A 13,111-nucleotide genomic window follows, 5' to 3' on the forward strand; every position below is an offset into this window, starting at 1 on the left:
CCGAGGGCTGAGAAACTGGTGTGACATCTCTCTCTGCGGAAGATTCCAGGTGAGAGCACTACTGGAGGAGGACAGAAAAGCCTGTAAAACTGGTGTGCCACATTCCTGCTGCGGCACTGATGCAGACTAGCACTACTACTGAGCCATGCCCCCCTCTCTTAGCAACTTGTCCAAAGCTCCTGTTCTTTCTTCCACCACCCCAACTCTTTGTCGAGTAGAGCCAAATATTTCCACTTTAACAACAAACAGGAATGGAGCTCTGGGGAGATGACAGAGATGGGGGGAGGGAAACGGGATATTTCCTTGACATAGACTGGGTTTGTTTTTTGGTGTTTTTTTTTTGCAGTTTTTGGCTGGGGCAGGGTTTGAACCTGCCACCTCCGGCATATGGGGCCGGTGCCCTACTCCTTTTAGCCACAGGCACCACCCCAAACATAGACAGGATCTTTAAAGATTCATGTGAACCTTACATTCTGCTTCAAAATCCATCTCTGTTTTATTTATTTATTTGTTTTGAGACAAAGTCTCACTTTGTCACCCTTGGTAGAGTCCCATGGCGTCATAGCTCATAGCAACCTCTAACTCTTGAGCTCACGTGATCCTCTTGCCTCAGTTTTTCTGTTTTTAGTAGAAACGGGGTCATGCTTTTACTCAGGCTGGTCTTGAACTCATGAGCTCAAGCAATCTACCCACCCCAGCCTCCTAGAGTGCTAGGTTTACAGGCATGAGCCACCTCACCTGGCCAAAACCTCAAATTCTTGAGCTCAAGCAATTCTCTTGTCTCAGCCTCCCGAGCAGCTGGGACTTCAGGCACCCGCCACAACACCCAGCTATTTTTTAAAGGTGTTTTTTTTTTAATTTTATTTATTTATTTATTTATTTATTTTTGGCCGGGGCTGGGTTTGAACCCACCACCTCTGGCATATGGGACCGGCGCCCTACTCCTTGAGCCACAGGCGCCGCCCAACACCCAGCTATTTTTTTAGAGATGGGATCTCGTACTTGTTCAGGCTGGTAGAACCCATGAGCTCAGGCAATCCACCCACCTTGGTCTCCCAAGTGCTAGGATTACAGGAGCCACCGTGAGCCACTGTGTCTGGCCTCCATCTCTGTTTTGGATAGCTTGAGCTCAGGAGTTCAAGACCAGCCTAAGAAAGAGTGAAACCTGTCTCTACTAAAAATAGGAAAACTAGCCAGGCATGGTGGCAAATGCCTATAGTCCTAGCTGGGAGGCTGAGAAAGGAGGTTGGTTGTGAGTTATGACACCACAGTAGTGTACCCAGGGTGACTCTCATCTGAACCTGAGCGTTTGAGACCAGGCTAGCAAATAGAAAGAGCTCATCTCTAAAAAATATTGCAGCTGGGTTCGGTGGCTCACATCTGTAATCCTAGCCCTCTGGGAGGCCAGGTGGGTGCATTGTCTGAGCTCAGGAGTTCGAGACCAACCTGAGCAAGAGTGACACCTTGTCTCTACTAAAAATAAAAAAGTAGTCAGGCATTGTGGCAAGTGTCTATAGTCCCAGCTACTCGGGAGGCTGAGACAAGAGGATCAGTTGAGCCCAGGAGTTTGAGGTTGCTGTAAGCTATAACACCTTAATACTTAACCCCAGGGCAACTGGTACTCTGTCTCAAAAATAAATTAAGGGTGGCACCTGTGGCTCAGTGGGTAGGGCACCGGCCTCGTATACTGAGGGTAGCGGGTTCAAACCTGGCCCCGGCTAAATTGCAATAACAAAAAAAAAAATTAAATTCACTAGCACTCTGGGAGGCCAAGGTGGGTGGATTGCCTGAGCTCACATGTTCGAGACCAGCCTGAGCCAGAGTGAGATCCCATCTCTAAAAATAGCCGGGCGTTGTGGCAGGTGCCTGTGGTCCCAGCTACTTGGGAGGCTGAGGCAAGAGAATTGCTTGAGCCCAAAAGTTTGAGGTTGCTGTCAGCTATGATGTTACAGCACTCTATCAAGGGCAACAGAGTAAGACTCTGTCTCAAAAAAAAAAAAAAGGATATATGTGCTTCAATAAGCGTGAACCTCAAAAACACTATGCTAAGTAACAGAAGACTCACTGTTCTATGGTACCATTTATATGAAATGTTGAGAAAAAGTGAATCTGTAGAGATAGAAAATAGATTAGTAGGTGCCTAGGGCTGAGAAGTAGGAGTTGGGAAGAAATGGGGAGTAAATGCTAATGGGTACAAGGTTTCTTCTGGGAATGATAAGAATGTTCTGGAACTACATGGTGGTAATAATTGCACAACTTTGTAATAGTTGAATTGTACTCTTTAAATAAGTGAACTTGACGGAATACAAATTATATCTCAATAATGCTGTTTTGAAAATAGTACAAAGAGTTCCTGTATACCTTTTTTTTTTTTTTTTTTTTTTTGAGACAGAGTCTCATCTCACTTTGCTGCCCTCAGTAGAGTGTCATGGCATCACAGCTCACAGCAACCGCAAACTCTTGGGCACAAGTCATCCTCTTCTCTTAGCTTGCCTCCTGAGTAGCTGGGACTAGAGGTGCCCACCACAACGCCTGGCTATTTTTTAGAGACGGAGTCTCCCACTTGCTCAGTCTGGTCTCAAACCTGTCAGCTCAAGCAATCCACCGGCTTCCCCTCGGCCTCTCGGAATGCTAGGATTACAAGCATGAGCCACTGTGTCTGGCTTAGTTCCTGTATACCTTTCACCCAAATTGAGTTTCTTACATAACCACAATGCAACAATAATACCAGGAATTTGATATTGATATGATACTAGTAATGAAACTACAGACAATGTTAGTATTTCGTCAGGACTTATGGCAATGCCTGGTACTTAGTGAACCTTATACGGGCTGTAAATACTTCACTACATGACAATCATGAAGATCCTAGTGATGCTGCTAGACTTTCTACCAGAGTCAGGTTGATCTGCTGGCTGTTTTCACAGCATGCCATGTTTGTTCCTCATTCTAAATTCTTTTCTTTTTTCTTTTTTGAGACAGAGTCTCAAGCTGTCACCCTGGGTAGGATGCTATGGCGTCACAGCTCACAGGAACCTCCAATTCTTGGGCTTAAGCGATTCTCTTGCCTCAGCCTCCCAAGTAGCTGGGATTATAGGCGCCCCCCACAATACCCGGCTATTTTTTGGTTGTAGTTGTCATTGTTGTTTGGCGGGCCTGGACTGGATTTGAACCCACCAGCTCCAGTGTATGTGGCTGGTGCCTTAGCCACTTGAGCTACAGGCACTGAGCCTTCTTTCTAAATTCTTACTTAGTCTAGCAGTTCCACCACCTGGGATTGTCTTTTTCCTTTGCTTCCTTTACCTTTACTGAATCCTTCATATCTACCCATTACCATTAAATCTTTAATAATTCTCCTCTTTCTTCTTTGTATGAACCTCTAGATCAGCAGCCATTTCCTGGACTCTGTTGCATTTTTCTTTAATTATTTCATCTTTGTGTCCTCTATTCTCAACTAGATTGAGTGGCTATATGGGTTATAATTCCTCTGCACCCTCCACAATAAGTGGGGTGGAAGTTCAAACAAATTTATCTGTTAACTAAGATTCAAAGTTGTTACCAGAAACTATCACAAAGCAGGGAGCACAGGGAGTGGGAGGGGAAACAGCATGGCAGGATATGAAAAGCCACTCAGGCTACAAAACACAGGAAGAGCCTGAGCAGTCAAAATCATTTCATAGGGTGTCCACTATGCACTACACAGTGTAATCATTCCCAGGGAGAGAAGTAATGAAGAGGGAGTAGGGACAGATACCCACCAATGGAATTCCCCACAGCCTCTTATTTGTCTAGGTTCGTTGACTAACTCCTCCCTGACTTCACAGGCAGAGTCAAATGCCCTGCTCTTGAACTCCCAACAGCGCAATGGAAGAGCCTGGGATGACCGCCTTCTTGCTATACCCCAGGCCTTTGGTACAGTGGGCCAATAATTGATGGTTGAATGAATGAACGCATGAACAAAAGACTCGCTGACCTGGAGCTAGTACTGCATCTCAAGCCAACTTTTATGAGAACAGACACGGAACAATATACAATTTTGACAAATTTATTAAAACTATGAAAGCGTGGGTCTCTGGCAGTGATACGCCAGTAAGCCCGTCAGACTCGGAGGTCTAGGAGAGAACCACAAACAGCCTCGCCAACGCGAGAGGCGGGGCTTGAGCCGCGACCACACCCCTTCGTGTTCAAATCTTTTCCGCCTGTGGGCCCGCCCCCTCCGGCGCGGTATGCAAGCCTAATTGGTAATCTCACTAATCCATCTGAGCATTTCGGCGCCTATTGGATCAACTGCTGAACCCCCGGGTCGCGTACTTCCCGGCGTTGGGAACGCACAGCGGACGCAGGCTGGCCGCCATTGCGCTGCGGAGAAAGCAGTTGTCTGTGTGAGGGGTTCGGGGTTGCGTGGCAGACGTTTAAGGCCGGGCTAGAGGAGGCGTGGTCTCCTCGGGCTGAGGGGTCGGAAGGGTTTGGCCGGACCCGGCTTGATGTACTCTTAGCCAGGCGGGACTGCACGCCGAGGGCCTCCGGGCGCGTTTCGTTTCGCCTCTAGTGGGCCTGGGCCTTTTTGTTTGTTAATTTTTCTTTCCCGCTGCTCCCCAGATTCTCCCGGCATGGCGGGAGTATTTCCTTACCGAGGGCCGGGCAATCCTGTGCCCGGCCCTCTAGCCCCGCTACCAGACTACATGTCCGAAGAGAAGCTGCAGGAGAAGGGTGAGCACAGAGTGGGAGCGGGCGCGCGGGCCCGGAGGCGGGGCTGGGGGGAGCAGCGGGCGCGCCGGGGGCGGTGGACCCTGCTCTCTCCTTTGGTCACTAGATGTCAGCTCCCTTGTTAGCCTCATTTAATCTTTTTTATCTAATCAAATTACGTTAAGCGCTTATTACTAACAGCCGCTAATACAGTGGGGGGTACAATAGTGGATACAAAACTTCTGCTCTTATAGGATTTACGTTAACAAAGGAGGAAATAGACAAAAAAGGTGAAAATCTGTACTATAAAGGTCAGGTAGTGATAAATGTGGAAAAAAAAATAGAGTAAAAAGCGAGAGAATTGGCAAGGAGTGCTCCTTCTTTCCAGTGCCTGCTTCTCCCTCACCCTGACAGGTGCGGACCCTAGGGGAAGATGTGCGGATCATTAGGTTAAGGATGTGCAGTCCTTTAAACTGAGGTACTTTTGCAGCTCGAAAATGGCAGCAATTGCAGGCCAAGCGCTATGCAGAAAAGCGAAAGTTTGGGTTTGTGGATGCTCAGAAGGAAGACATGCCCCCAGAACATGTCAGGAAGATCATTCGGGACCATGGAGACATGACCAACAGGAAGTTTCGCCATGACAAAAGGGTCTACTTGGGGTAAGGAACATCCTAAAATAATTTTACTTGGAATTTGACCCTTTTCCCTTCTTCCTGTCTCATACGATGTAGTCCTGTGTAGATGCTTTGCTATTTTGGAATAGGATTCTGCTTTCACAGCCCATCGGAAAAAGAAGAAAACCATTAGCATTCAGTAATAATTTCTGCATCATCCCTGATTTGTTTTCCTAATTTGGGACCGGTGCTTTAATCTGTCATGTTGATGCTATTATACAATATCTCTATCATCGAACAGGTTGAAACCCAGAATGGACACCTTATGCAGCTTATCACTTCTCAGTGACCAGAATTCTGACATTTGGGGTATTTAACTTCAGAGATGTGTGTACTCTTGTTTTTCTGTGGCCCTAACCTAGGTGTCTACAGGTATAAATGTTTTAGCAAATCCCTGTTCCGTTTGGACGCACAAAAGTTAGCCTATTAATGGACTGGTCTCAGACAGCCATGGAAGTTTTGTTTAATTAAAAAAAATGTTTTTTGGCTCAGAGCCTGTGTCTCAAGTGGCTAAGGCGCCAGCCACATACACCTGAGCTGGCGGGTTCCAATCCAGCCGGGCCCGCCAACAACAATGATGGCTGCAACCAAAAAATAGCCAGGCGTTGTGGCCGGCGCCTGTGTTCCCAGCTACTTGGGGAGGCGAAGGCAGAAGACTCACTTGAGCCCAGGAGTTGGAGGTTGTTGTGAGCTGTGATGCCATGACACTCTACCCAGGGCGACAGCTTGAGGCTCTATCTCAAAAAAAAAAAAAAAAAAAAAAAAGGCTCGGCACCTGTGGCTCAAGCGGCTAAGGCGCCAGCCACATACACCTGAGCTGGCGGGTTCGAATCCAGCCCAGGCCCGCCAAACAACAATGATGGCTGCAACCAAAAAATAGCCGGGTGTTGTGGTGGGCGCCTGTAGTCCCAGCTACTTGGGAGGCGGAGACAGGAGACTCGTTTGAGCCCAGGAATTTGAGGTTGCTGTGAGCTATGATGCCATGGCACTCTAACCAGGGCGACAGCTTGAGGCTGTGTCTCAAAAAAAAAAAAAAAACCTGTTTTTGAGAAATGTGCTAGTGCTAAAACAGTGAACAGGCAGCAGTGATCTCTGTCTTCTGGAGTGTACAATCTAGTGGCATGACAGACACAAGATAACTGGTTGCAATAAAGTATGGGCACTATTTTATTGTTCATGAGAAGGTGTAGAAGGAACAGAATGCAAAACAGCCTAAAAGCTGTCTCGAGAGGTATAGCTGTTGATTTAAAGGAGCTAAAACCCAGTATTGTGGGACTTAGTTTAAGAGCTTAGACCATTGGGCAGAATTTTATGTGGAATGTGTTAAAGTCACAACCATGTGGTTTCTCTGAATGGGACAGGTTGCAGAACACCTCATCTCTAATATACTTCTCTCTTCCTAATGTGCCAGTGCCCTAAAGTATATGCCCCATGCTGTCCTCAAACTCCTGGAGAACATGCCTATGCCTTGGGAGCAGATTCGGGATGTGCCTGTGCTTTATCACATTACTGGAGCCATTTCCTTCGTCAATGAGATTCCCTGGGTCATTGAGCCTGTCTACATCTCCCAGTGGGGGTGAGAAAGGGTAGAATATGGTGTGTGGTGGTGGTGGTTGGGGGTCAGCGGGTAGAAACTTGTGTGACGTTCCTACCTTCCAGGTCAATGTGGATTATGATGCGTCGAGAAAAAAGAGACAGGAGGCATTTCAAGAGGATGCGTTTCCCTCCTTTTGATGATGAGGAGCCGCCCTTGGACTATGCAGACAACATCCTAGATGTTGAGCCACTGGAAGCCATTCAGCTGGAGCTGGACCCTGAAGAGGATGCCCCTGTGTTGGACTGGTTCTATGACCACCAGCCATTGAGGGATAGCAGGAAGTGAGTGACGGCTCTCCAGGGGGAGTCCTGGGAGAACAATAGGTGGTTCTATAACAATAATGCTATTTAATGTTGCCCCCCAACCTCTTTTTTTTTTGGTTTTTTTTTTTTTTTTTTGGCCAGGGCTGGGTTTGAACCCACCACCTCCAGCATATGGGACCGGCACCCCACCCCTTGAGCCACAGGCACCGCCCAACCCCCCCAACCTCTTTTGTAGATACGTGAATGGCTCTACTTACCAACGCTGGCAGTTCACACTACCTATGATGTCTACTCTCTACCGCCTGGCCAATCAGCTCCTGACAGACTTGGTGGATGATAACTACTTCTATCTGTTTGATTTGAAGGCCTTCTTTACCTCCAAGGCACTCAATATGGCCATTCCTGGAGGTCCCAAATTTGAACCCCTTGTTCGAGACATCAATCTACAGTAAGTTGGAGAAAATAAAGATTTTAGGCACTTTGGATTGAGTAAAGTCTAATCTTTATCCTTTTTTTTTTTGGTTTTTGGCCAGGGCTGGGTTTGAACCTGCCACCTTTGGCATATGGGACTGGCGCCCTACTCCTTGAGCCACAGGCGCCGCCCTGATCTTTATCCTTAAAATCCTGATAAAACTTCCAAATTAGTCTGTTTATCCTTAATTTTATACCTTAGGGATGAAGACTGGAATGAATTCAATGATATTAACAAGATCATCATCCGGCAGCCTATCCGCACTGAATATAAGATTGCTTTTCCTTATTTGTACAACAATCTTCCACACCATGTCCACCTTACCTGGTGAGAAAGCTGAAACACAATAGTTAGAAAGGAGAATGCTAAGATTTACGTTGGGCCAGCACTGGAAAACTTTGGTTTGGCTTACTCTTCTTTCGTTACAGGTACCACACTCCTAATGTTGTATTCATCAAAACTGAGGATCCTGACTTACCAGCTTTCTACTTTGATCCTTTGATCAACCCAATCTCTCATAGACACTCAGTCAAGGTGAGAGGAAGTAGTTACACAGTTAGTTATACTTGACCTCTCCTCTTCCCACCCTTCCCCTCCCCCTTTTCATTCCTCTTTTTCCTTCTTTCCTTTTTATTTATTTTTTTAAGACAGAGTCTCACTCTGTTGCCCTGGGTAGATTGCAGTGGTGTCATTGTAGTACTGTAAACTCAAACTCCATGCCTCAAGCAGTCCTCCAGCTTCAGCCTCCGGGTAGCTGGGACAATGACACCCAGATAAGTTCTGTTTTTAGCAGAGATGAGGACTCACTATTGATCAGGTTGGTCTTAAATTCCTGAGCCAAGCAGTCCCCCCACCTCAGCCTCCCAGAGTGCTAAGATTACAGGCATGAGCCACCATCATTCCTCACTTCGTTGTTTCTTTGTTTTGTTTTGTTTTAATCTTTATTTTAAAACAGTTAACATAACATACAAATCACTTATTTAAAATATACAATTCATGGGCGGCGCCTGTGGCTCAAGGAGTAGGGCGCTGGTCCCATATGCCGGAGGTGGCGGGTTCAAACCCAGCCCCGGCCAAAAATCACAAAAAAAAAAAAAAATATATATATACAATTCAGGGTGGCGCCTGTGGCTCAGTGAGTAGGGCGCTGGCCCCATATACCGAGGGTGGTGGGTTTAAACCCAGCTCTGGCCAAACTGCAACAAAAAAATAGCCGGGCGTTGTGGCGGCCGCCTGTAGTCTCAGCTACTTGGGAGGCTGAGGCAAGAGAATCGCGTAAGCCCAAGAGTTGGAGGTTGCTGTGAGCCGTGTGACGTCATGGCACTCTACCTGAGGGCGGTACAGTGAGACTGCCTCTACAAAAAATAAAATAAAATAAAATACACAGTTCAGGTTGGGCAAGATGGTTCACACCCAGCACTGTGGGATGTTGAGGCAGGAAGATCTCCTAAGGCCAAAGTCCAAGACTTGCTTGGGCAACATAGTGAGATCCCTGTCTTTACAAAAATAAAAGGCTCAGCACCCATAGCACAGTGGTTACTGCGGTAGCCACATACACCCTGGCAGGTTTGAACCTGGCCCGGGCCAGCTAAACAACAACAAAAAGTACTCCAACAAAAGTAGCCAGGCATTGTCATTCCAACAAAAAGTAGCCAGGCATTGTGGCAGGCGCCTTTAGTTCTAGCTACTGGAAAGCTGAGTCAAGAGAATCACTTAAGCCCAGGAGTTTGAGGTTGCTGTGAGCTGTGACACCAGAGCACTCTACCAAGGGTGACATGAAACTCTGTCTCAAAAAATAAATAAATAAAAATAAAGGCTTGGCTCCTGTAGTTTAGCAGCTAAGGGCACCAGCCACATACACCAGAGCTGGTGGGTTCGAATCTAGCCATTCAACAAATTAAGAATTAAATAATTAAAAAAAAATTAGCTGGTTCGGCACCCATGGCACAGTGGTTACGGCACTGGTCACATACAACAAGGGTGGTGGGTTCAAACCCAGCCTGGGCCAGCTAAACAACAATGGCAACTGTAACAAAAAATAGCCGGGTATTGTAGCAGACACCAGAAGTCCCAGCTACTCGGGAGGCTGAGGCAGGAGAATCGCTTAAGCCCAAGAATTTGAGGTTGCTGTTAGCTGTCATGCCGTAGCACTCTATTGAGGGTGACATAATGAGACTGTCTCAAAAAAAAAAAAAATTAGGCACAGTGGCATATGCCTGTAGTCCTAGCTGCTATGTTACCCTCGGTAGAGTGCTCAGGAGCCTGAGGTGGGAGGATCACTTGAGCCCAGTAGTTTAAGGTGAGCTATGAGCTATGATCATGCCGTTGCTCTCCAGTCTGGGTGACAGAGTGAGACCCTGCCCTTAAAAAATAAAGTGTATACCTACAGTGCATTTTATAAGGGTACATGTTAAATTTACTAAGTGTAGAATATAAGTAAATGTCTTAACACAATAACTAAGAAAGTGCAGTGAAAGCTATGTTAACCAGTTTGATGAAAATATTTCAGGTTGTATATAAGGCCAGCATATTGTACCTTATGATTGCATTAGTGTACACAGCTATGATTTAATTAAAACAAAAATAAATAAAATGTATAGGCTTGGCGCTCATAGTTCAGTGGTTAGGGATCCGGCCACATCCACTGGGTCTGGTGGGTTAGAACCTGGCCTGGGCCTGCTAAACAACAATGACAACTAGGACAAAAAATATCCAGGTGTAGTGGTGGGTGACTGTAGTCCCAGCTACTTGGGAGGCTGAGGTAAGAGAATTGCTTAAGCCCAAGAGTTTGAAGTTGCTCTGACCTGTGACGCCACAGCACTCTACCAAGGGTGACATAGTGAGACTGTCTCAAAAAAAAAAAAAAAAGGCTGGGCCCGGTGGCTCATGCCTGTAATCCCAGCACTTGGGAGGCCGAGGCGGATGGATTGCCTGAGCTCACAGGTTTGAGACCAGCTTGAGCCAGAGTGAGACCTCGTCTCTAAAAATAGCTGGGAGTTGGCACCTATGGCTCAAGTGGCTAAGGCTCCAGCCACATACACCTGAGCTGGCGGATTCAAATCCAGCCTGGGCCCACCAAATGACGACAGCTGAAATCAAAATAGCCGGGTTTTGTGGCAGGCACCTATAGTCCTGGCTCCTTGGGAGGCGGAGGCAAGAGAATTGCTTGAGCCTAGGAATTGGAGGTTGCTGTGAGCTGTGATGCTACGGTATTCTACCCATAGCAACAGCTTGAGGCTCTGTATCAATCAATAAATAAATAAAAATAAAAATAGCTGGGAGTTGTGGCGGGTGCCTGTAGTCCCAGCTACTTGGGAGGTTGAGGCAAGAGAATTGCTTGAGCCCAGGAGTTTGAGGTTGCTGTGAGCTGTGATGTTACAGCACTCTGCCGAGAGCGACAAAATGAAACTCTGTCTCAAAAAAAAAGTGTATAGTTCAGTGGTTTTTAGTTTATTTTCAAGAGTTGTAGGGCGGCGCCTGTGGCTCAAGGAGTAGGGCGCCGGTCCCATATGCCGGAGGTGGTGGGTTCAAACCCAGCCCCGGCCAAAAAAAAAAAAGAGTTGTATAGCTGTCAACCACTGGTAATTTTAGAATGTTTTCATTACCTCAACAAGAAACCCTGAGTAATCCCTTTTCTTTCCCATTAGCTTTCCTAGGCAACTAATTAGCTGCCTTCTGTCTCTGTGACTTACCTATTCTGGACATTTTATTTAAATGGAATCATGCACTGTGATCTTTTGTGACTGGGTTCTCAGCATAATGTTTTCATTGTTACCTATATTTCATTTTGTCCTTAATATGCAGACCTTTTTCCCTAAGCTCAATTTTTGTAACTTGGTTGGGAAATGATGGCAGTGTTCACTTCCTATGGTACTGGGACTCCTTTGGGAGGTTTTTGGTGGTAAGCCAGTTGGGGGGTGAGCAGTGATGCTTGCTTTGCTTGTTGGTCCTGGCTTGTTCTTTGCTCCCCTGCTCCCTGCTCCCTGTTCCTTGTTCCTTTAGGGCTTCTCTTGTCAGGCAGCCCAGTTTCCATGGCCAGTGTAGCCACTTTGCTTGGCCCCAGAGAATTTCCCTTTCATCTCAGTCTTTGCTTAGTTCAGCAGGAGCTGATCTCTTGTGGGGGGTTGCTCTTTCAGAGCCAGGAACCATTGCCAGATGATGATGAGGAATTTGAACTCCCAGAGTTTGTGGAGCCTTTCTTGAAGGACACACCCCTTTATACAGACAATACAGCCAATGGTATTGCCCTACTCTGGGCCCCAAGGCCCTTCAACCTACGCTCTGGTCGCACCCGTCGGGCCCTGGACATACCCCTTGTTAAGAATTGGTAAGACTGCTTCCTGGGGTAGGGGGTGGAAAGAGGTGATAGTGAATGTATAGGAAAAAAGACTCCAATTAGGTGGGCATGTATTACCAGAGTGGCTGGAGGAAGAGATAGCCAAACGCTGGTGGGCTTGTTTTTTAGGTATCGGGAGCATTGTCCAGCTGGGCAGCCTGTGAAAGTGAGAGTCTCCTACCAGAAGCTGCTTAAGTATTATGTACTGAATGCCCTGAAGCATCGGCCCCCTAAGGCCCAAAAGAAGAGGTAAAATTCCCAAGGGCCCCTGCTCAGACTTCTGGAGATTATTAGTAGGCTAACTATTATTCTCCTCCCTAGGTATCTGTTCCGCTCCTTCAAAGCCACTAAATTCTTTCAGTCCACGAAGCTGGACTGGGTGGAGGTGGGGCTGCAGGTTTGCCGCCAAGGCTACAACATGCTCAACCTTCTCATTCACCGTAAAAACCTCAATTATCTTCACCTGGACTACAACTTCAACCTCAAGCCTGTCAAGACACTCACCACCAAGGTGCCTGCATTGGGTCTCCTGGGCTTGAAGGATGAACAGATAGATAGTTTTGCTCTGGCCCCTGATCAAGGCAAACATCCACTTGGGTCCATTAATGTTCTGTTCTTTGAATCTTCTCCAGGAAAGAAAGAAATCTCGTTTTGGGAATGCTTTCCATCTGTGTCGGGAAGTTTTGCGTTTGACTAAGCTGGTTGTGGATAGTCATGTGCAGTATCGATTAGGCAATGTGGATGCCTTCCAGGTGAGGCGAGGTACTCCCAACCCCTGCCCAAGTGGGGAGGCTGGATGAAGGCTGTGCTAACAATGGAGCTAGCTGAAGCTCCAGGTCTGATGGGGCAATTGTGTTGCAGCTAGCAGATGGATTGCAGTATATATTTGCCCATGTGGGGCAGCTGACTGGCATGTATCGATACAAATACAAACTGATGCGACAGATTCGCATGTGTAAGGACCTGAAGCATCTCATCTATTACCGCTTCAACACGGTGAGACCCTGTCCTCATTGATTGACTTTCTCAGTTCTTTATAACTAATCAGTGCACTTCCAGGACATATTTAGAGAGAGGCTATAA

The 13,111-nt window shown here is 46.8% G+C and overlaps 1 protein-coding gene across 2 annotated transcripts in view; it reads left to right on the plus strand.

The window, feature by feature from the left end:
* Positions 1-4,296: 4,296 nt before the first annotated feature.
* The window catches only part of PRPF8 (pre-mRNA processing factor 8), a 49,625-nt gene continuing 40,810 nt past the window's right edge, over positions 4,297-13,111 (plus strand). The window contains exons 1-13 of one of the 2 annotated variants that reach the window (XM_053568659.1): positions 4,297-4,396; positions 4,599-4,710; positions 5,177-5,345; positions 6,772-6,936; positions 7,020-7,238; positions 7,456-7,668; positions 7,894-8,019; positions 8,121-8,226; positions 11,829-12,019; positions 12,158-12,277; positions 12,350-12,539; positions 12,661-12,780; positions 12,890-13,024. In XM_053568659.1, coding sequence (XP_053424634.1) covers positions 4,611-4,710; positions 5,177-5,345; positions 6,772-6,936; positions 7,020-7,238; positions 7,456-7,668; positions 7,894-8,019; positions 8,121-8,226; positions 11,829-12,019; positions 12,158-12,277; positions 12,350-12,539; positions 12,661-12,780; positions 12,890-13,024 — 1,854 coding nt within the window. In that variant the 5' untranslated portion in view covers positions 4,297-4,396; positions 4,599-4,610. The remainder of the gene's footprint in view (positions 4,397-4,598; positions 4,711-5,176; positions 5,346-6,771; positions 6,937-7,019; positions 7,239-7,455; positions 7,669-7,893; positions 8,020-8,120; positions 8,227-11,828; positions 12,020-12,157; positions 12,278-12,349; positions 12,540-12,660; positions 12,781-12,889; positions 13,025-13,111) is intronic. The other variant, XM_053568658.1, reaches the window with a different exon arrangement.

The sequence above is a fragment of the Nycticebus coucang genome, chromosome 18 (assembly GCF_027406575.1).
Source record: "Nycticebus coucang isolate mNycCou1 chromosome 18, mNycCou1.pri, whole genome shotgun sequence".
NCBI lineage: Eukaryota > Metazoa > Chordata > Mammalia > Primates > Lorisidae > Nycticebus > Nycticebus coucang.